Raw genomic sequence first — 24,427 nt, 5'->3', positions numbered from 1 at the left:
ACAAGCTTGCAATTCTCGAAGCCTTGCTAGGAATCACATCTCTTTGTTATTTACTATGTTTGCAAGATACACACACAGATGGCTCACCCCAACATCTAGCAATCCACGCACAAGCTGGTCATGACCTACCTTCCTAAGGTACTTGTACTTGAGGTGGCCGTACCGAGCATGTCATAGCTTGGCAACTCAGATTCAAAACACAGATCCTATAAAGAAGGCTCAATAACCTCCAGATGTAGGAATGTTGTTGATGAGGAAGCAACAACTGCTCTTCAGTTCTTTGTAGTCTTCATCTTCTCCTCCTGGGTGTCCTTATTCCTATCATAACAATCTTTCTTTCATTGACCTATTTTACCATAGATGTGGCAAGTAGACTCCTTGTTCTTCTTGCTCTTGCCTTCTTTCTTTTGTTTTTGGTTCCCCTTATTTTGGGAATCCTGATCTATAACAGCCTTAAATTTATGGAAATTCGTATCCTTCAGGTATTCCTCTTGGTCCAAGACTATAGGAGCTAACTCTTCCCATTGAAGAATCACCGTTCTCCTTGAAGCAATCAAGGCAGAGTAGAATACATTGAACAAGGGCAGGCGACTGCAATAACAGAGTAATCGCTATATCCTCAGAGGAAATCAGCTTGCCAACACTCTAAACCTACATTTGTAGAGTTCGCAGAGCTTGTTTACATACTCATGCATGAAAGCAGACTTGCTTGGATTCAAAGTCTGTATCTGCACCTCCAAAGAGACCCTCTTCATGACAATCATCTTGTTACAAAGCAAATCTACTTCAAGCCATATCTCTCAAGCATTGGTAAGATGCTCAATATAGGTTATCACAGTTGGAGTCTATGAAAGAAATAAGAAAGAATGGATGCGAGGATTCAACTTGTCCTAGTGGACCTATACCTTCAACAACTTTGCTTTCTCCGAAGAAGAAAGTTTAGAAAGATCCTTGGCCGATGGATGGTCAATGGCCTCTATCATGAGCTTTGCCAAATCATAAGACTCCAAGATGGCACTCATCACCCACCAAATATGGTACTTCTCCCCATGTAGCTTTCGATTCTACGGACGAGGCAGTAAGATAGGGACCTTTTGATCCATAATCACATGGAACTCCACATCAATTTCAAACAACATGGCTCTTGAATAACTTGCATAAAACAAAGGGCAGTCCCCCTCTAACTCCAAAAAGCCAGCCTACTTAGGCTTCCTTAGATTCTCCTTTACATACCTTAACCACTAGAGACAATTAAAAAGCAAAACCTGCTATAAAAGGCTGAAATACAGCCTTTTCTCCCTCCTTGACAGCAAAACCTGCATAAAAATACCAAACTCTCTTCCTTTCCTGTGCATCTCTGCCAGCCTTGTGTAGATGTGCAGCCCTTTTACTTGCCCTTGCATACTCAAAATGCACCTTGGTATCATGCTGAAACCTTTTTTCAGATCTGCCCATGATCAATCAACCCTTCTACGCTACTCTAATACCATGTCAGAGTGCAGCGAATGTGGAAGCATATGACCAGACCGAAACAAGTGAGCATGGGGGTCGCGGGGGGGGAGAAAGAGTCGGTAGAATGTTGAAGACTACAAAGTATGAATGCCAAATGCTTAAGGAGAATATGTACAATGGGCTGTTGGAGTATCACCAGCCAGAGCTCTCTCACTTGTAGAGAACTTGAAGTCTGAATGTATATGACCTTGGGTAAGCTGGCTATAAGTAGCCAAGAATCAGTTTTTGTATTATAATCAAATACAGCTGAAAACTGGCTGACTGCACCAACATGAATAAAATCATAATACAAAAACTGAAAAATGCTGTGATCACAGTCAGGCTGCCACAGGGCACTTGTCCACCCTGCCCGGTCGGCCCGATATTGCACAAGAAATGCTGGTGACTGCATAAAACATGTCCAACCTGCTCCAAACCTGATAAATCTGCCCTAAACTGTCCTAATACAACCTGAGCCTATCCTGGTGATGACCAAATCTCTAATAGAATCTAGTTTTAATAGGTAGAAGACTCCAAGTTTCCTGTACTAATCGAAAAATGATTACAATGTTACCTATGTATTCCAAAACTCTACAACATGATATGATTTGGGCTATCAGTTGACAGATTCAATAAGCAGTCACATTTATTCATTTATGGAAAAACATTTACATAAAACAATGAAATCCTCACAAGTTGTAAGACCATTCATTGAACACATCTTCAGATCACACGGTATGCCTTCCTAATAAATAATCCAAATTTACCAATTTCTAGCATGCTTTATTTAAAGATTTGGGAACCACTTTAAATTCTCTTTATCTTTTCAAACTAGTGGCCAAATATAAGATATGAATCTCACTCTTCATGACTATATATATATATATATATATATATATATATATATCACAAGAAAAGCTCCAAATAGAATTATGTAAGACAAAGTGATTACTCCTATAATCATTTGCATTAAGGATAAGATCCATGTCACTAATGGGTTGCTGAAAATTTGAAGAGGCTGCAAATCAAATCGCATACGAGCCGCTGTTAAAGCAGCTTGAGAAGAATGCAAGAGACAAGTTGGCACACATGAAAGGTGTTTCCTTTTGAAAAGGTCAATATATTTTGTTGTCAACAAAAGTAGATTGAAAGAGGGTTTCTACTAAACTTCAACTTTTTAAAAGTTATCGAATAGAAACTTCAGACAATTCAAAGTAATTGATAAAATAAATGAAGTTTCCTATGGGCTTGGCCTTCCAATCCACTTGGAAAAATAGAGCTTCTATATAGGGTTGTCAAGTACGAAAGGTATGATTTGGTACGTACGATAAAATACGATACTAATTGGTACCTTATGATTTAATAAGGTACGGTACGATATTAGTACGAAAAAAAAACAAACAAAAACTTGGTTATTTTGGATTATAGATAATAGAACACATGTTTAGAGCTAAAATAGCAATGTCACTTGAGTTAATAGGATGAATACATGAGGATAACAAGGAAAATCTCATGCACAACATGCGCAATGCGCTACTAGAAGACAAGTGGGAGTGTATATGTAATACATCAAAGAACAAAGCAAAGTTTAGGATGGATGGACAAACAGGCTCTTCATTCTTTTGTGTGTGTGTGTGTGTGTGTGTGTGTGTGTGTGTGTGAGAGAGAGAGAGTGTGTGTGTGTGTGTGTGTGAGAGAGAGACTTGGAATTATGATAATAAACATAAGGCTTAGGAGTTGGAAGATATTGTATGGTCTAGTCTTCAGAGGCCAAAAATAACCTGTTTTTGGTACGAAATGGTACAAATACATACAGTATGCATACATACGGTACGAACTAGTCCGTACATAGTACGAATGCAACTATGCTTCTGTATAACATTGTTTGGCTTTAAGATATTGCCAACTCCAGATCTAGCCTACAGCACATATCATTCCAAATGATATATGATATAGCCATCGTCAGAAAGATGGAGAAGATGATCCTTAAATACTATTTTCATGCCCTCCCGATGACCTGATTCAGCTCAGCATGGCTGAGCCGCACTGTAGGTATGGCTCAGCCTGCTGAGGTTTCAACCCACTAGCCACAAATCCTTGCCATAGAATTGTCAATCCACTATCATTACAACTAACTACATGCAAGCTGAGAGTAGTTTCTACAAAAGCGCCATTCACTATGTATGCAGTAATGTTGTACAAATACCACTTACATAACTTCTCATTCTCCCAATTTCTCAGTAGCATAATTAACCTAAAACACCAATACAGAACATTATTGTTATTGGCCAATGAGCAAACATGATAACCAAAAAGTGCATTGGTTCTCAGAAAGGGTCTTCAAAGATGACATATCAACCAAATATCTGCCTACGCTTGCTACACAAAAGAAAAAGGCCAGGTACAACTTACAGTCATCAAGTCTCCAGCAAACATTGCTAAAGGATCGTTTGCTTTCTCACCTGCCCAATAAAACTAAGTCTTAAAAGCATGCATAAACAACGTTCAGCCTGACGCGTGTAAATAGTCACACTGAAAATTACCAACCCACAACCATTTTTAAAAGACCTGCTAATCATCCAGAGATAAACTGACCAATTAAATATGCAGCTGTAGGTGCAGCTGGTGAAATTAAGAGATCATTATCCAATAGAGCTCTCTTGAAATCTTCTTGCACTATGGTACGGACCTGTTTGACAGTAACAAATGGTTGGTAAGCAATATAGAAATTTGAATAACAGTTCAGTCAAATCTGAACTCAAAGGGAAAGACTATGCTCAGTATGTCTCAGAAGTTCAGAGGTACATTTCTTACATATTAACATGAACTCTGTACTTGCTAAATTACAACTTCAGATTAACAAAAGACAAACTCCTGCACAAGGACCACTAGTCACTCTTGTTCTTTGAAAACATAAACTTAAATAGTCATCTTCAAACTTTCCTCCCTAGCCGTCACCTTCAGCATTCTTCCCTCTACTTGACTTCGCATCTCTTTTCTCACCTCATCAAAGTTGTGGACTTCTTGCTCCTTGCCATTCCCCCTTTCCACCAGCGTCACAATTCTTTTCTCTACTCGCCTTTAAACTTCTCCTCTTACCTCATCAAAGTCATAGACTTTCCTCTCCTTGCCATTGCCATCTTTTCATCCCCTTCTCATTTGACCTGCAATCTTTTGCCTCTCTTCCTTACCTCCAACTTGTGGACAGGCCGCTCACTTCGTCATTGTGTACATACTTTTCCCCCTCCTTATGATGAGCTTCCTCTTGCTCACTTATTGCTCCTCCATGACCACTTGCATTTTTATTTTACCCTCCTGCCAATTTCCTCTTGCTCACTTATTGCTCCTCCATGACCGCTTGCATTTTTGTTTTACCCTGCTGCCAATGTTTTGATCCATTGGAATCAGAGCCTCAAGTCAACCCCACTCTGCAAGTCTCTCCCACACTGGTATCAAAGTCCACAGATTGCTATGCTATTTGTGGTGGACTTAGGTCTCAAGGAGGTGTGGAGTCCACTATGTAGACTGGGATTTGGCAGCATGTTTCACAAGAAGCTGCACTTCGGGCTCTGCACATATTTCTCAAGCTTTCTTCACAAACCCCGAAAACAACTGATAGTGCCATAATGTGTAAGATCCACATGACAGGTGCGTATTAAGAACATTTGCAAAACATGAACCAGAGTTCCAGTAGGAGTCTTGCATGGTTAGCATCCACATGGAGATGTAGCCTCAAGCTAGTTGATTGTATCAATTGGATCCATGGTATTAATGCATGCCAAGAAGCATCAGCATAAAAGATTGACTTGTCCTTTCTTTTCTCTCACACATTATCTTTCTGTTCTTTCACAATCCATAACTGCAGATCTTTGTTCCCGTTACATGTAGGGGGTGGGCCTTCTATCCTTTTGGCAGTCACCATCTTCAACCCCTCAGAACTTTTACTGGAGCCTCTAGACTCATGAATAGTGCATCTCTCCATCCCACAATGCTTGAGGAGCATGTTCCATGCCTCTGCCCAAGGGACAGAAGCCACAAAGTATATTGAATTTCTAAATCCATTCCGCTTTTCTGATGCCTTTGACAGCAACTTCCATCTTAGGAACAAGAAAATACATTGAAATTCTTAAAGCCATCCTCCTTTGCTGGTGCATCTGATGGCAACCCCCATTGTTGCCTTGGTTACCCTCATCAATAACCGAAGGCCAGCCACCAAGGTCTGCAGACAAAACTTCATTATGTTCTGCTGCAAGTGACAGCATCTTTCACCACACAAAGAAGCAAATGGCGTCAGGTTTCTCTGATCAGGACATATTTCATACAAGCAAGCCTGAAATGGTCTCACACTTCTTTCATGGTCTTTGTCCTCACCTTTAGCAGCATGTAAAGATGTTTTGTCCCTAGACATTGGTGGCTGTACAGTGGAGTCCCTTTGCATTGGAGTGATTTTCCTCAGCCGGAGTGAGCTTCTTACTTTCAAATTTCTCTCCACTACCGTTGACAGCAATTCCACTACTTATTCTCAGTCACTCTCCTGATCAATAAGCAAAATTACAATGGATATGTAGCTTAGTTAGTGAGAGGTCCTGGTGGCACATTGAGCGGATTTTACAGTAGACTAAATGAACACTCTCTTTACATGATGACATTCTGATCATTCATTTAATCCATGGACTAACTTGAATGAGTGCGGCAGGTGTGAAAAGTGATAAGACAACATGCACACCCTGTACAACCTTTAGAAAGCAAGCATTCTCCTTCTTGGACACAAGTGTTAAATGTGATAAATAATATATAAGTGGTGTTCCCAGAGTCCCACATACACAGGGTAGCAATTCTTCTCCCAACTTCCTCTGACATCAAGCACATGCCTGCTGGTAAGGAGAACAAGGCAGCAGATGCTTTGTGCAAGCAACGCCATGTGTATGGCACTTCTCTCATTTAGTCTAATGAGTTCCTCCACATGGAACTTGTACTCCAATTGTTCAGACTAATCAAAAGGCCTATGCTAGAACCCAAGGCATGTACCAGAGATGGTTGGCTTTCATTTACTAGACCGCTTTGTGTGATGAAAAACACGTAAAGAGGGGGTTTTATTTGAGGGGAAGGAGGGGATCGGATGGGGTGGATTAGTCCATTTTAAATTACCTTTTTCTGTCTATACGAATATGGAAGTTATTTAAACACATGCCTAATTGCCTTAGATCAATGAGTAATCTCCATGGTCTGCTACATCCGAAATTTGGTTTAGAAAAAGCCAAACAATGAAAGCGAGTGATAACAAATTTTTGAAAGAGTCACCATGCCAAACGGCGAAGGTGAGTGATTACAAATCCAAAAAGTCACCTGTTGTGCTCTCTTATAGAAAGCATCATAAAATCCAGCTGAAAGAGCATAAGTACCCATTAGAATGCGCCGCTTCACCTAGAGGCAAAAGAATAATGAAGCTTTGCATGTGAAGGAATTAAAGGCAGTTGATGGAAAGAAGAGAAGACATGTATTAAATGCTAAGTTCAAGTATTTTAAATCCTGACAAAATAAAGATAAATCCACCAACCTCTTGACCAAATCCTTGGGCTCGGGTATGGCCATACATTGACATAAGTTCATTTGCTGGTGCCCGGCTCCCATACCTGTCATATTCAGAGTTTGTAGCACCTTAAAACACAAATTAGCTAAGACAATGATTGATTTATTGCATTTCTATTTTTGCAGGAGCTGAGTCACGAATATTTGGTGTTAGTAGATGAACTTGTTAATCCACTTATTGCCCTTCCATTCACAGAATGTGTCTTACTATAGCCCTACTTACATGCGAAGCAACCAAATAAAAAGCTGTTGCATTCTTTTGCTCATCAAATTCTCACGTCTGCTGCATGTACAGCCCAACTTCCCCCTCTCAAGCTTCAGCTTCTTTTGTATGCCCAAGTGGAACCAATCTCTTGGGGTACCATGAGTGGCAAAAGTGAACTCACACAGATAAGAGTTATTTCTCATATCCTGGAATCACAAATACTAGTGTTTATTCCTTTTGTGTGGAATGTTTCCAGCAGGTTTCCATATAAAAGTCATGTCTATACTATATAGCATCATCAGCTCTATCGGTAGACGATTCTCTGCAGTTGTTGCTATAAACCCTATGTCTCATTGTCCTTCTCCAATATTTTCCCACAGATCCTGTCTCTAATCTTAGCCCTGAAAAGATGGTCATATACAGTTGGTACTTGCAATACCTGCAGCAACAAGGGTTGTGCAGAGTATTCATTTAAACAAAGTGCCCTATGAAAATATACAAGCACTCATAAGTCCACAGCACCATAGAAGCATACCTAACACCATCGTAGCGAGAAAGGTTGGAAGAAGCTTCAGAACATGCAAGAATGTAGTACGCTGGCAAGCCTGCTGAAAATGATGGGAGAGACACCTGTTCAAACAGTCCACAAGTATGAATCACTTTCTCGAAACCTTGACCTTTCAAAGCTTCTAGCATTAATTTGTAAAAAATGATAGCATGTCTTCTTGTTGTCAAAATTAGCACATCCATTCAGGTATAAAGCACTGAATCAATGATGGATTCTATAATTAACAGTATCGTATATTTAACAATAGGATAATAAACATGCTTGTGTTAGAGCAGCATGGAACAAGAAGAGAATTGATCTTTGAGTTTACTACCTCTGATACTATAGCCCCCAAAGCTTCTAAATGATGAGCAGCGTCTGATATGGCTGAAGAAACCCCACTATCTACACCATCTCCAACTGTCTCTTTTACAAGCCCAATACGCAGTCCACAGAGTGGTCTGCTCTCCAATGCATCAATAAGTGGAAGTTGTGCAGCATATTGAGGAATGGCCTGTTATAAATCAAGAAATTAACTGGCAAGGCCCTCGTTACAATCCAAATCAGTGTACTTGCATTAAGCTCACCGTGAAGCTACTTGTTGCGTCCAGTTGATCATGCCCAGCAATAACCTCGAGAACAATAGCTGTATCTAGTACAGAAGATCCAAGGCATCCAACAACATCCAACGAAGATGCATATGCCATAAGTCCATATCGAGAGACACGGCCATATGATGGTTTTAGACCTACTACTCCACAAAAAGATGCAGGTTGCCGGATACTTCCCCCTGTGTCACTTCCCAAAGCAAATGCACACTGCCTGGCTGCCACTGCAGCAGCTGATCCTCCAGAAGAGCCTCCAGGAACTCTGGACAAGTCCCATGGATTGCATGTCACCTGCACCCTTGAAAGCAAAGTTTGTAAAAATAAGAATCAGCCAAAGCTTGTGAAATTGAAAAAATAATTATGGAAAAAACTAGCTACTTCAGACCAGAATAGCATTTTTAACATCTGGAATTTGTTGCATAATAAAATAGATCCCACCTGTTAGATGTTTCTCATCAAGAAGGCTCATTCTCTGCATCTACTATATTCATTTGTAAATGTAACATTAAAAAAATTCACATGGGTATATGGGATCGAAGTGGCTTTCACATTCGGACCCTATGTACCAACAAGAGGGGATGAATACATTTCTAAATAGTTTTCAAAGTATCTTGCAACTTGAGCTATAATGTTGGCCCAAGTATGCAATAATTGCATGATTAATTGAAGAGAATGAATGAATTAATCAATGCACCGTCCCTTACTTCCCACAACAAAATGGAGTAGTGGAATGGAAGAATAGATCACTAATGGAGATGGCAAGATGCATGATGAAAAGTAAGAGTTTACCAAACTCTTTTGGTTTGATGCTATTCTTTGTGCCACTTATGTTTTGAACAGGTGTTCCACAAGAACTTTGCACTGGCAATGGCTCCTCTCTCCAACAGGAAGACCACCTGAATGGGAGTAGGAGGAGCCACTGAATAAATAGGGCCAAAATATACCAAATATGGCAGCTGGTCAGCCAACAATAAACGCCTAAATATTCACTAAGATGACCACCATAAAATGCCTAAAATACCTAGTAATACAAGCATAGCCCAAACTCACACATGAGTTGACTAGACTGCTAACAATCTAACCCTTTTGAGTCATTCAAATCAAAATCCTCCCTTGTGTTTCCTTTTGGTATCCATGACCCAGATAATAAATGTAAATGGAAGAGGCTCTTGAAGCGAACCTACTTCCATAAGTATGTTTGAAACTTCTGTTTCATTTGAGCATGGTGTTGAATCTTGATAGTCACTTTTTTCAAACTCCTCCCATCCCTCCATCTTCTTGTTAAAACATAGATTTTCTCTCTTCTACTTTCAATAACTTAGGACTTCCAACTCCTAAAAAACCTGCTCCTAATACATCCAAATCGGTTGGTGAGGCTAACCACCTCTCTGATCGAGGAGAACATACAACATTTGGGATGACTAGCGATCCGTCTTCTTCATCACAGCCAGGCCCCATTCGACCCTTTTGAGTCATTCAAATCAAAACCCTCCACTATGTTTCCTTTTGGTATTCAGGAACCAAATAATGACAAGTTTGAGTATGTACATGTAAATCAAAGTATATTTGACAATCCACGCTTGCTAGAGCAAACTAGCTCACTATCGGTGCAGCAATGATGTATTGAGACTAAGTTTGAATCCTAGGCCAAATGAAGGAAGATTTCCATAATTGGATAGACCGGAGGTCGTCCATCACCTTAAGGTTTTGGGGCCTAGATGGCTAGCCCAATTATGGGAATCTTTCGATTAAGCGCACATTGGCGTGAACAATATCGGGATGGGTGACCTCCCGGGAAAGGGAGGTACAATGGCTCCCACCCAATTTCTGGAGAAAGATTTCCATAATTGGATAGACCGGAGGTCATCCATCACCTTAAGGTTTTGGGGGCTAGATGGCTAGCCCAATTATGGGAATCTTCCGATTAAGTGCACATTGGCGTGAACAAAATTGGGATGGGTAACCTCCTAGGAAAGGGAGGCACAATCGCTCCCACCCAATTTCTAACTTGGCATCAAATCTCTAGTTGTTGAGCTTGGGTGGCATTAGGACCTCAACCAAGGTGTGGCTTGAGGGGGGGTGTTGGAAATGCAATCCACACTTGCTAGAGAAAACTAGCTCACTATCGGTACAACAACGATGTGTTGAGACTAGGTTTGAATCCTATGCCAAATGGAGGAAGATTTCCATAATTGGATAGATCGGAGTTCATACGCAGATATTCTCTCTGCACTCGTGTATAATTCTGCATTCTTATACAGCATTCTTCACTGCAGATTTTCTGCGTTTCTCTGTCTCTTTCTCTCTCTCTCTCTCTTCTCTCTCCGTTCACTCTTTGTCACGGTCATTCGCTTCCGCATTGCTTCACTCTGACATGGTATCAAAGCATTGTAGGGTGGACCTATCTGAAGAGGAGTATTCAGTGAGACACAAGGCTACGTTTTCAGCGTTCAAGTGGGAGCAGGTGGGCTGCGCATCAGAACAAGGTTGAGGCGAGAATGGGCGTGCAAGAAGGATGTGTTTTTGGCCTTCAAGTGCAGATTTTACCTTTTCATCGCCTCCGGCAGCTGAAGAAAGTTCGGGAATCGGAGACAAGAGCCCTAGCAGGCTGCGTTTTCACAGTCAGAGGAGGTTTCTTTTGCATTTGTGCAGGCATTGCAAGTGAAGATGTCTACAAAGACTGACGTGGAGTTCCAAGCGATCATGGACTGGAAGGTGTTTGTCCTACCGGCTCTTCCATCAGATCAGAAGCTTGATGGCGACAATTACTGTATATGGCGAGTGATGATGTTGGCCATATTGGAGTCTTATGATTTGGCGGAGCTTGTGGAGGAGATCAACCGGCCCTCGGTGAGAGATGAGTCCAAACTCTCTTCTAGTGCTCGTGCGGAGTTTACCAAAGCTCAATCTCATTGGGACAAACTAAATGCCAGGATTCGTTCTTTTCTTTTTCTGTCTTGTACTACAACAGTGATTATTCACATCGAGCACTTGACGGTGGCTCGAGAGATATGGCTGGAGCTTGACCAGATGTACAACCAGATGACCCTGATAAAGAGGGTTTCTTTGGAGGTACAGATGTGGATCTTGTTCATGAACAAGTCTTCTTCGTTGTGGGAGCACATCAACAAGCTGAGGCAACCTCAGATGCAAGTTCAAAATGAGGGAAAGCCCATTTCCTCCAAAGACATGGCGATCACTTTACTGTCCCAATTGCTGCCACGATTCGGTACTTTTTATTCCACTCTTATTGCATCAGGGTGGGAGTTGACTCTTCGATGGGAAGAGTTGATTCCTATGGTCTTGGACCAAGAGAAATACTTGAAGGGACAGAATGCTTCCAAATCGGAGGCATTGGTTGGTCAAGCCTCTCAAAAGAAAAGAAAGGACCAGAAGAAGAAGGACAACAAATCCAAGAAGGACAAAGAGAGAATCGACATGCCATATCTGTGGTAAGACCGATCATTGAAAGAAGGATTGCCCCGACAAGGACAAGAAGGACACCAAGAAGGACCCGAAGGATTCTGGAGCAGTGGCTGCACCCTCATCAGTTGCTTTTCTACACTTAGCGGTCATTGAGGACCCTACACCGAAGACTTCCGATGCTGCGATGATCCTCAGGCTCAAGAGTGGATCGTGGGCAGTGGTGCCTCATGGCACATGACTCCTTCGACAATTGGTATTGCCCATTTGCGGCCCTTACGTGGGTACATTCTCATTGGAGACAACTCTTCTGTGTCTATTGCTACACCGGGTGAGATGCAACTGATTCCAGATGGACGTGGTGGTACCCACACTTCCGAGGTGTTGCATGTGCCAGGTTTAGGATATTACTTACTTTCAATAAATAAGACTTGTTCTCTTGGCCTTTTGGTGGAGTTTGACAATGATGTTGTTCGAGTCCTTGATCGTGGATCGAGGAAGGTTCTCTCTTCAGGGTATGAGGAGAATAGCATTTACAAATTGAAATCTTCTACAGCTCTTCTTCTTACCTCTCAGATATAGTTCGAGCTGTGGCATGCTCGGTTTGGCCACTTGAACTATGCATATCTTCAAAAGGCGTCGCAAGGATCGCTTGTTCGAGGTTTGCCAGACATAGTGGTGAGCCAGCAGCCATGTGTCTCCTGCATTCGTGGGAAACAGCATCGGGATGCGATTCCCAACAAAGCTTCAAGGCGGTCTACTTCACCTATGGAGCTTGTATCTACAGATCTTTGTGGCCCGATGAGGGATGAGTTCCTGAAGGGGAGCTTGTACTTCATGTTGATCGTAGATGACTACAGCAAGATGACATGGGCCGATGTTGAAGTTGGAAGCTTTCTCCCACTTCAAGGATTGGCTTCTCTTCGAGAAGAACTGATCTGGCCAGAGACTAAAGACCTTGCGATCACACAAGGGTGGTAAATGTGTTTCTAATGAGTTTGCTCGTTTTTGTGCAGATAGGGGCATTCACCAAGAGTTTGCTAATACCAACACTCCTCAAGAGTGGCATTTTGAAGCGGAAGAACCGAAGTGTGATCGTGATGGCACGCACCATAATGGAACACTGATAGATACCTCAGTTTCTGTAGGCCGAGGCAGTGGCTACGGCAGTCCACATCCTAAATCGATCTCCCACTTCGGTCATTGACAGGATAATACCTTTTGAGGCTTACTTTGAGACTAAGCCTAATGTCTCTTATTTCAGGATCTTTGGGTGTGATGCCTATGTGTACATCCCAAAGATGCAATGTAACAAGTTTGAGGCGGCTTCCCAACGACAGGTATTTGTTGGCTACAACTCCCAATCCCAAGGTTATTGCTTGTATGATCCCGTGAAACGAGATGCCTACACGAGTCGAGATGTGCGGTTCATGGAAGTTCCGGCCACAGAGGGGGATAAGGAGCACCCCGTACTTGGACACCCAGGGGACAGTTGGGCTCTCGAGACAGTTCCTTTGGAGCCGGAGCCTCTTAATGGAGATTCTTCTTCAAATTCAGAGTTTTCCTTTCTACCGGACACCCCAGTGGAGATCCCACCGATGGATGTACTCGAGTCTTCAGTGGATAGAGAGTGCCAAGGAGAGATCCGGCCTCCTCCTCGTTGGGCCCATGACACCCTCCGAGATTCAAGGATTGAGGGGGTCCCTGAGGAGTGGAAACCGCAGGATGGACTGCGAAGGTCACGGCGGTACCAGGCACATACTACCGAGCTTGTTTGCTCTAACTACTATTTGATGTCTCGTGTTATGCAAGATAGAGAGCCTACATCAATGAAGAAGGCTTTGCAGTCTGATCATTGGCCGAAGGCGATGAAAGCCGAGTTGGAGGCTATTGAGCGGAATGCCACTTGCTTCATTGTGCCTCGTCCCTCTCATAAGAAGGTGATTGGTGTCAAATGGGTCTTCAAGACCAAGAACCATAGTGATGGATCTTTGGACAAGCACAAGGCTCGCCTTGTTGCTAAAGGTTTTGCACAACACCCAAGTGTTGACTTCCATGATACTTTTGCCCCTATAGCTCGCATGGCGACTATTTATACTGTTCTGTTTTTCAATTAGATGAGAAGTCGACCTTCTGAAATGGTGATTTTAAGGAGGAGATCTATGTAGAGCAGCCTCCTGGCTTTGGTTTCTCACATGAGCAAGTTTACAGGTTAAAGAAGGCCTTGTATGGCCTAAAGTAGGCTCCACGTGCTTGGAACAAGAAGATTGATTCATTTCTGCAGGCCAAGTTGGGATATCTGCATTCTAGGGCTGATCTGCAGCTTTATGCGCACACTTCCGAGGGAGGTTGTGTGTTGTTTATTTTGTATGTTGATGACTTGATTATTGCATGTGCTCATACCCAGAAGGTCGAAGAGACGAAGGCATCCCTACACCAGAAGTTCGAGATGACGGATTTAGGACTTCTCCATTTCTTTTTGGACCATGAGATTTATCAGTCTCAGAGGGGGATTTTCCTCTCTCAGCAAAGATATGTACATGAGCTCTTGGTAACTTTTGAGATGGAGAATTGTTGGATCATTTCTACTCCTACGGATCCGAACTGGAAAGCCACTTCACACTCAGATTCTCCCCTGACAGATGCTTCCTGCTACCGTCAACTGATTGGATCATTGATTTGGCTCCTCAACACTTGTGTTGATCTTTGATTTGTTGTAGGTCTTTTGGCAGGGTTCATGAGTGAACCAAAACAAGTGCATTAGCAAGCTGCCCTGAGGATTCTTCGTATTTGAGAGGGACATCTGACTTAGGGATTTCTTATCCAATAGGTACTGGTGCTTCAGATCTTGTTCTTGCAGGTTGGAGCGACTCAGATTGGGCTGGCGATGTGGACCACCGGCGGTCTACTACAGGTTATTGTTTTACCTTGGTACAGGTGTTATCTCGTGGAGTAGCAAGAAGCAACCCACGGTCGTCCTTTCTTCTACCGAGGCAGAGTATCAGGCCGCGTCTTCCACCACATGTGAGGTGGTGTGGCTTTGGAGATTGTTGGAGGAGCTTGGTTGTCCCCCAGTCTCGTCCTACTCTTCTGCGGTGCGACAACGAGAGTTACATTGCCTTGATACAGAATCCTGTATTCCATGCCCGAACGAAACACATAGAGATCCAGTATCACTTTATCAGGGAGAAGCTTCTGGATGTGACTATCGATGTGGAGTACTACAAGACGAAGAACAATCTTCCAAATTTGTTCACGATGTTGGGATAAAGGCCCGGTTTAACCCCCGTGTATAGTACACGCACATTGTACACATGAATGCACCCTTACGTACCCTAGGTATAAATACATTTTATTCTTTGTGTACCAACACATTGGTTGGTATACTCTTATCGAATCGTACTTGACTCTGCTCTCTCACTCTCACCCTTTAGCCGCATGCTCTCACGCTCACTTCTCCTTGAATTTCTGTCACTCTGCAGCAACTGAGCTTTACAACAATTGGTATCAAAGCCAAGTTCTACACGTTTCCCGAGACCAAGGGCAGTTGACAGCAGAGGCAACTTGCAAATAGGTTGTAGTGGCCTGTGCAGCACAAGTTGTGCTGAAAATGACCAGCGGGGAGTAGGCGCCACCGACAGCTAACCAGTCAGTAGGCGACTGCCACCAACAGCTGACCAGGCAGTAGGCGACTGGGCAGCGGGTGCGGACCAAGACCAGAGGCGGCAACAGTTGCACATGCGGACCAGGACCAAAGGCGTCGACCGCCGTGACGCATGCAACGGGAGGCAAGGTGCCGACAAGTTTCAGCCTAACGCGACGTGGATTGACGTCTGTCAGTCAGTCCGTCAGACCACCTGACATACGGGTCAACGGACTCATCATCCCGGTCCTTTTGTTTTTCAAAACCATTATTTTTCTTCAAAACCTTTTTTGAAATTCATTTTCCCAGATTTTGACTCTGCTTATGCCCCTGTCAATGATTTTGAAGTCAGGAATTGCAGACATTGCGTGTGGTGACCTCAATTAATTTGGGGATTTCGCCAAATTAGTCAGAATTTTGCTCCTTTGAGCAAAATTTCTTGACATTGGATCCTAGAAATTTGGGGCTTTTCATGTATTGGCAAAGTTTTTCTCAGCTCGACCCAACATTTATGCAATTTTGGACTTGAAATTTTGGGGATTTGCGCAGAATTTGGTAAATTTCTGCAATTTTTGCCCATGTGGTGGCTGGCTCATGTACAAATAGCAAAGATTTATTTCTGGTTGAGAAAGAACAGCAGTGTATTTTGCTGATTCAGCTTGTGCTTCTACAGTTTAGTGCATTTACTCTTGTGTTCATGATAAAATGATGCAACTTCTTCCAGTTCAGACATCAAAAGTTTGATGGAAATCAAATGGTTTGATGGTCATGGCTTTGACCTCTGGAAAGACCATATGCAGGCCATTTTGTTTCTAAAGGATTGTGAGGATGCTTTGCAGGAAGATAAACCGGCACTAATGTCTAATGCAGATTGGGCCAGAGTAAATAAAAAGGTTGTGGCTTACATAAAGATGGGTGTCACTGATGGCATCTTCACAGCCATTAGATACAAGTTATGCAATATGGGAGAAGCTGAAAACTACCTATGAGATCACCACACCTATTAATTAGGTGCATTTAATGCACAAGTTGGTGAATATGCGACTGGATGAGTCAAAGCCTGCAGCTGAGCATTTGAGTGTATTTACAAGGATTCTAAATCAGCTCAAAGATGCAAAGTTGGACTTTGATGATAAGTTGAGGGCGATCTTTTTGATCATGACACTACTTGACTCTCGAGAAACCTTGGTGGTTTCACTCAGCAATAACCCCAATCTCTCATATGATGGGGTGAGGGATTCTATCTTGAATGAAGAAATTAGACATATGTCTAGTGGAGACAGCAGCAACTCAGCTTATAAAATAAGAGGCAGGGCTGAAAAGAAAAATGCAAATGCAAGACAAAGAAACAGGAGCAAGAGCAAAGGAAAGGAAAAGAGTGACATTACTTGCTATCACTGTGGTTGGAAGGGCCACAAGAAACCTGATTGCACGTATTACAAGAAGGAACAAGAGAGAAAGAAGAATGTAGGAGATAAAAAGAAGAAGGAAGATAAGACAGATGCATCTGAGGCAACCAAAGGCAAAGAAAAGGCCAATGTGGCCTCTAGTGTGGTCATAGAGGAGCTTTCAGATACAGAGACTGATGTATTATGTGCAGTTGATTATGATGCCCTTGTATGTCACATGCAGGATATGTAGATTACCAAGGCTGATGTGATTGATGCACTCTTGTCAGTTGATGATGGTGTCACTCAAACTTGGATTGTAAACTCTGGTGCCTCTTTCCATGTAACTCCTTGCTTGGAGTGTGTTGCTATGTTTAATGCAAGCAGTTATGGAAAGGTGTATCTTGGAAATAACCATGCTTGCAGCATTGATGGGATTGGCACTGTGCACTTGTCTTTAGACAATGGTCAAGAGCTTGTGTGGAAAGATGTCACATATGTGCCTGGCATTAAAAAGAGTTTACTATCTGTTGGTCAACTTGACTTGCATGGCTACACCACACTGTTTGGTGGTGGTTTGTGGAAAGTGAAAAAGGGTTCCATGCTAATTGCAAAAGGAACCAAGAAGGGCACTTTGTATTGTTTGCACTGTAAAGCCTTGAATTGCAAGTTTCTGGCAATTGCTGAGATTTGCAGCCACTTAGAGTTATGGCACAAGAGATTAGGCCATATGAGCCAAAAAAGGACTTCATGTCCTTACCTCTCTGAAGGGGGTTGATGGAAAAGGTTCTAAACTTGACTTTTGTAATGAGTGTCAGTTTGGAAAGCAAATAAAATTTTCCTTTTACTCTCGTGTCTCTCCTAAGTCCAATGTCTTGGACTTAGTGCATTCTAATGTATGTAGTATGCCCGTGGAATCATTGGGTGGTGCTGCATATTTTTTCTCCTTTATTGATGACTATTCCAAGAAGATTTGGGTATACTTGCTGAAAAAGAAAAGTGAAGCGTTTGCTGTTTTTAAAACTTTTCATGTATTTGTGACCACTCAAACAGGTAAAAAGCTGAAATGCTTGAGAACTGATAATGGGGGTGAGTTCACATCAACTGAATTCAACTCCTTTTGTGACTTGCATGGTATTAAGATGGAGCTTACAACTCCTTGTAGCCCTTCTTCAAATGGGGTGGCTGAAAGATATAATAGGACTTTATGCAAAAGAGTGCGGTGCATGCTATCCACTGCTAATCTCCCTCATGAATTTTAGGGAGAGGCACTCAAAACCGTGATTCACATTTACAACCGCTCTCCAAACAGGTCCTTAAATAATGGCATCCCTAAGGAGGTTTGGTCTGGCAAATCGGCCTCATATGACCATTTACGCATTTTTGTGCATATTAGGGATGAGCTGATGTGACATTAATGTGACATTAAAAGTGATATTTAATGTCACATTAAGGTCATAAATATGGAATGTGACATTAAAAGTGACATTTAATGTCACATTAAGGTAAATCTAGGGGAACATGCACGAGAATGACCGTCCGGGCTCTTGGGTGCCCGAACGGGGTTAAGGGGAGCCTAGAGAGTAAGGGAGTCCAGGAATAGTAGGACTTCAGGAAGTTGACGGCTGGCAAAGGAATCCGGGTAGAGGGCCAGCACTTATCTAGGCGTGGTTGGGAGGAGAAGGATACTCGTGCTTTCATCGTTTTTGTGGATCTGTCTCTCCGTCATCTATCATTGGTATCAGAGCCTATGGTTCAATGTCTCAGATCGTTAATCGTTCGTCAAACTGTCAGAAATCCGTCAGGTTGTCAATCGCCAGTCAGGCCGTCAGTCTTTTGTAAAGTCGCGTGAGTACCAGGCGACGGGTCGTGAAGAAATGGAGAAGCGCCACGTCACATCGCGTGAATACCAGGCACCATGAAAACGCGACGGGACGGGCCGTGAAGGAAAACAAAAGGGGAGAAGCGCCACGTCACATTAATGTGACATCCTACGTTACGGGCAGAAAAAGAAAAAGAAAAGCGTGGGTCACGAGGACCAGGGTCGCGAGGACCAGACCAGGCGTGGGACCAAATCAAGCGTGGAGTTGCCAGTATCAGACGTGGGGTCATGAGAAAACGTGACTCTGTCACGACTGTTGTTGACGGGCAATTGTGACTGCTCCTGAGACGGATATGACTGCGACTGCTGTGAGAGGGACAGAAGAATGTCATATACGACTGAAGTCAAGATATTGAATTTCCAGCATGATTACTTCACTGTTCTAATCTGGAAAGATACAATTTGTTTCTTACTCTTCGAGTTTCTTTCCGAATCAACAGCCAATCTGCCATTAAAAATCAGGGAAGTACTTTACTTATATGCAAATTTCTTATTTTTGCTTTCCAATTCCAGTGTATTAATGGCAGAAAAAGGGAAAGAAAGGGTAATGGAAAGTTCTAGTTCTGGGAATCAACCTATGGTAGATCCCCATGAACCAGACATGCAAAAAGAACAATGGGAAGAATTTTTTGCCACGCGAGAGCAATTCGATGATCTTACTGCTCGTGTGCAAACTCAGGGGGTTCAAATGGAATTTTTAACCCAAACACTTACTGAAATAAAATCTCAATTAACTTTATTGTTGGAAAGAGATAAAAATAAGATAGAAACCTCGGATGTCCCATCTTCATCGAAAGATTTAGATGTGACTATGCGAGATCCTAAAGAACCCCAAACTTACCATAAATTGAGGGATAATCCAGTTTTAAAGGATATGAAACCACCTCAATTTTACGGGGAGGAAAAAGATAGGAATAAAGACACAATCTTTAATTTCCTCCAAAAATGGGAAGATTTACATAAATTAAAAAATACCCCACCACATCTCCAAGCACTGGAGGCTAGTTTAACTTTGGGACCCAAAGCATATAAGTGGTGGCGAACTTTAAAGGAGGCGAATAAAATACCTGAAACTTGGGCTCAATTTGAATCCGTCTTTTTGAAAGAATTTCTTCCTGAAAATGAAAAGGAAAGAAATTGGGAAGATTGGGATTATGTCAGACAAAAGGGACGACCCCTACTGACATATCTGGAGGAATATCGTGAGATAATCCTCAAACTGGAAGGAATTTATGAATTCCAAAAAACAAGAGGATTCATTAGGGGACTGGATAAAGCCTGTAAAAAGGAAGTAAAACGGAGTTTACCTAAGACGCTTGAAGAGGCAATTAAATTTGCATTAATTTATGAAGATAGTACGCGTCCAGGTACACTCACTAGTCTCACTGATACGGAGCCCAAGTCTAAGGAATTGGAAACCTCAAAATTTGTGGGCAAATTTAAAAGGAAAATACCATTTTTCAAGGGTAAAAAACAACCTTTTGAAAAGAAACCATATATGAGGCCAAAGTTAAGTCCTGATGACTTTGATAAGGCCAAAAAAGAAAAATTGTGTTTTAATTGCCTATCCCCAAACCATGTTGCTTGGAATTGCCCTCAAAAGAAAAAGGGGGAAGACAAAGGAAAGGACAAGGGCAAGGGAAAAGAAAAACAAATCCATGTAGTGCAGACCTTAGAATTAAAGGGCCATGAAAAGTATAAATCTTTAGAGGTCTTGCACATGGATGTACATCATAAGTGTTGTATGTCAACTTCTATGTGACAGCCTACTTTTGGGCCACATGATTTACTTAGAGTACATGGATTGATAGCTGGAAAACGGGTTAGAGTCATGATTGATGGCTCTGCCACACATAATTTTATAAATTATGCACTTGTCAAAAAATTGAAACTTCCCCAACAAAACAGTGAGCATCAATATGTTGTTCGTATGATGCAAGGCCAAGATAATAAAATATGGGATACAATGGTATCCAATTTGGAAATCGAGATTCAAGGATATAAAGATAAGCTTGATTTCCAAATAATGAACATGGAAAGAGCTGATATTGCTCTAGGGAGGGAGTGGCTATGGGGATTGGAACCATCCTTAAAACGTAGCTATCACCATAATACACTGGAATTTGAAAGGGATGGTAAGACTTTTGTCATTCAAGGTGAACATGAAGTATCTGATAATCCTTTGCTGTGTTCTACTGAAGTTCAGAAGCTGATAAAGAAGAAAATTTGTGAGGTATATATGCTATGGTCTCTTCCTGTACAGAATACTTTTACTTTCTGTAATATTAAGCAACAATTTTCTTATGTTTGTGAGTTGAATGTTAATAATGAATTGAACAGTTTGTTAGATGATTTTAAAGATGTGTTTCCTTCTGATTTACCAAGTGGCCTTCCACCAGATAGGGGTGATATAAATCACCCAATTGACATAAATAAGGATACACACCCAATTTCAAAACCACCGTATAAGTTAAGTGAAACACAGCATCAAGAAGTTGAAAGACAAATTAAGAATTACCTGGACAAAGGGTTTATTCAACCTACTAATTCACCTTGGGCTTCACCAATTTTATTGGTAAAGAAAAAAGATGGTTCTATGCGACTTTGTGTTGACTATAGAGCACTTAATAAAATAACGGTGAAGAATAAATTTCCTATGCCCAAAATGGAAGATCTTTTTGATCAATTGCAAGGGGCAAAATTCTTCACAAAGATAGATTTAAGATCAGGCTATCACCAAATAAGAATTAAGGCACAAGATGTTTCCAAGACGGCATTTCGTACTAGATACGGGCATTATGATTTTTTGGTGATGCCTTTTGGCCTCACTAATGCACCAGCTACCTTTATGAAGCTGATGAATAGTGTTTTACGGCCCTATCTAGGATATTTTGTAGTAGTCTTTTTGGATGATATCTTGATCTTTAGTAAATCAAGAGAAGAACATTTGGAACACTTACAATTAGTATTCCAACTGTTAAGAACACATTCCCTTTATGCGAAGAAAACTAAATGTGAATTCTTTGCACAAGAGGTCAAATATTTAGAGCATATTATCTCGAAAGAGGGAATCAACATGGATCCAGAAAAAGTACGGGCAATTATTGAATAGCCACCTCCAAGGAACCTGGAAGAGCTGCAGATCTTCCTAGGTTTATCTGGATTTTATCGTAGATTCATTCGAGATTATGCCAAAATAGCTGTTTCAATGACAGACCAACTTAAAGGGAAAGGGAAAAGTTTTAATTGGGGAACAGATCAAAATGAAAGTTTTCAAAAACTTAAGGTAGCTATTGCTACAGCTCCAGTATTATTAATAGTGGATCCCAATAAACCATTTGTGGTTGAAGCTGATGCCAGTGATAAGGCAATAGGCGCGGTCTTATTACAAGAAGGTCGACCAGTTGCTTTTGAAAGCAAGAAATTAGATCGTGCAAAACAGAATTATTCTGTTTATGAGAGGGAGCTGTATGCAATAGTACATGCAATGAAGAAATGGAGGCACTATTTGTATGGTGCCAAACTTTTGATTTTATCGGATCATGAAAGCATTAAGTGGCTTAATGATCAACCAAATTTACACGGGCGTAAAGCCAGATGGGCCGAACTCCTCCAAGAGTTCGACTATGAGATCAGATATAGAAAAGGAAAGTATAATATAGTAGCTGATGCACTCAGCAGAATGCCCATCATTAATGAATTGAGTTTTACTCAGTTCACTTCCAACTTGCTTGAATCTTTAAAAGGGAAATGCCAGGTTGATCCGGCATATTCCAACATATGGGAAGCAATAAAAAATGGGGATCCACCTGAAAGTGCTTCTACTGAGGAAGGAATATCTGAGGATGTTCAACACGGAAATGGAGCATTAGGGGCTGCTCAAACTGGATTCAAGTGGAAGAATTTTACCATTGATAATGGTTATTTACTCTACAAGGGTAGGGTATGTGTCCCGAAAGATATAGAAATAAGGCGCCAGATACTCTTTGAGTGTCATGATACCCCTAGTGCGGGATATCCAGGAGTTAATAAGACTTATAGTCTTATTAAAAGGCAGTTCTATTGGCCTGGAATGAATAAGGGCGTCCTTGACTATGTGGTCAAATGTAATAAATGCCAGGTTAATAAAGCTGAAAAATTAAAAATGGGAGGACTTCTCCATCCATTAGAAATTCCTTCGGGAAAATGGGAGAGTATCTCCATGGACTTTATTGTTGCTCTACCTAGAACACAGAGGGGGCACGACTCTGTGTGGGTGATTGTGGATAGGTTAACCAAAATGGCTAGGTTTATTCCAACTTCAACTGATGTTAAAACACCAGAATTGGCTAGATTGTTCGTAGAGAACATATACCGATTGTATGGCCTTCCGGCAAATATAGTTTCTGATCGGGATAGAAAATTTAATAGCCATTTTTGGCGTGCGGTATTTAGGAAATTGGAAACTAAACTTAGCATGAGTACGGCGGATCACCCGCAAACAGATGGGCAAACTAAAAGGGTTAACCAAATTCTTGAAGATATGCTTAGGGCATATGTAAGTAAAAGGCAAACTAATTGGGAAGAGTATTTACCGTTAGCAGAGTTTGCATATAACAGTGCCAAGCACTCTTCCACTGGATATAGTCCATTTATGTTAATGTATGGGTTTCAGCCCAGAGCTCCTTTTGCAGTAGGACTGCATAAGGAAAAGGTTCAGGCAGCTAAAGACTTTTTGGAGGATATGAATAGTATGTTAAAATTTGCTCAAGAAAATATTAAAAAAGCTCAAAATCGAGCTAGAGCATATGCAGATCCTCACTGAAGAGACATCTCCTTTCAAGAAGGAGAATTGGTCTATCTTAAGGTGCCTGAACAAACCAAAACTATGAAAAAGGGACATTGTCCAAAGCTTTCACCAAGGTATTGTGGTCCTTTCATAATACTTAAAAGGGTGGGAGAATTGGCTTACAAGCTCCAACTACCTGCTGGTAGTAAAATACATCCAGTTTTTCATGTAAGCAAATTAAGGAAGAAGCTGGGTGATTTGGATAATCTAATCTTAAATGATGATATTGAGGAGTTATTCTATGACCAATCTAATCCACATGAACCAGAAAAAATATTAAATGTTCGTAATAGGCGAACGAGGAATACTATTTATCAAGAATGTTTGGTTAAGTGGAAAGATTGTTCAGAAGAAAGCTCAACATGGGAGCAAGTAAGTACTTTAAAGAAAAGGTTTCCCGATTTACACTTAGACCTTCCAAATATCGTTTTCGAGGACGAAACCGATTCTTAAGGGGAAGGAAATGTGACATTAAAAGTGATATTTAATGTCACATTAAGGTCATAAATATGGAATGTGACATTAAAAGTGACATTTAATGTCACATTAAGGTAAATCTAGGGGAACATGCACGAGAATGACCATCCGGGCTCTTGGGCGCCCGAACGGGGTTAAGGGGAGCCTAGAGAGTAAGGGAGTCCAGGAATAGTAGGACTTCAGGAAGTTGACGGCTGGCAAAGGAATCCGGGTAGAGGGCCAGCACTTATCTAGGCGTGGTTGAGAGGAGAAGGATACTCGTGCTTTCATCGTTTTTGTGGATCTGTCTCTCCATCATCTATTAGCTGAGGAACAAACTTGACCCAAAATCCACCAAAGGCATTTT

General features: G+C 41.6%; 1 protein-coding gene and 1 pseudogene across 4 annotated transcripts in view; one reads left to right on the top strand and one right to left on the bottom strand.

The window, feature by feature from the left end:
* The window catches only part of LOC148011318 (Amidase family protein), a 57,873-nt gene that overhangs the window by 17,555 nt on the left and 15,891 nt on the right, over positions 1-24,427 (bottom strand). For 2 of the 4 annotated variants that reach the window (XM_087670205.1, XM_087670206.1), the window contains exons 2-8: positions 8,420-8,731; positions 8,167-8,346; positions 7,821-7,915; positions 7,049-7,124; positions 6,838-6,915; positions 4,087-4,180; positions 3,904-3,953 (exon numbers count right to left, since the gene is read on the bottom strand). In XM_087670205.1, coding sequence (XP_087526331.1) covers positions 3,904-3,953; positions 4,087-4,180; positions 6,838-6,915; positions 7,049-7,124; positions 7,821-7,915; positions 8,167-8,346; positions 8,420-8,731 — 885 coding nt within the window. Of the gene's footprint in view, positions 1-3,903; positions 3,954-4,086; positions 4,181-5,895; positions 6,026-6,837; positions 6,916-7,048; positions 7,125-7,820; positions 7,916-8,166; positions 8,347-8,419; positions 8,739-24,427 lie in introns of those variants that run through there. The other 2 variants (XM_087670208.1, XM_087670207.1) reach the window with 2 other exon arrangements.
* LOC148011319 (uncharacterized) lies at positions 16,773-17,672 on the top strand (annotated as a pseudogene).

This window comes from Lygodium microphyllum, chromosome 28 (genome assembly GCF_053477565.2).
Source record: "Lygodium microphyllum isolate KBCC chromosome 28, Lygodium_microphyllum_v1.1.10, whole genome shotgun sequence".
NCBI lineage: Eukaryota > Viridiplantae > Streptophyta > Polypodiopsida > Schizaeales > Lygodiaceae > Lygodium > Lygodium microphyllum.
The sequence above is the reverse complement of the archived record's forward strand: the minus strand, read 5'-3'. Positions and strand labels throughout refer to the sequence as shown.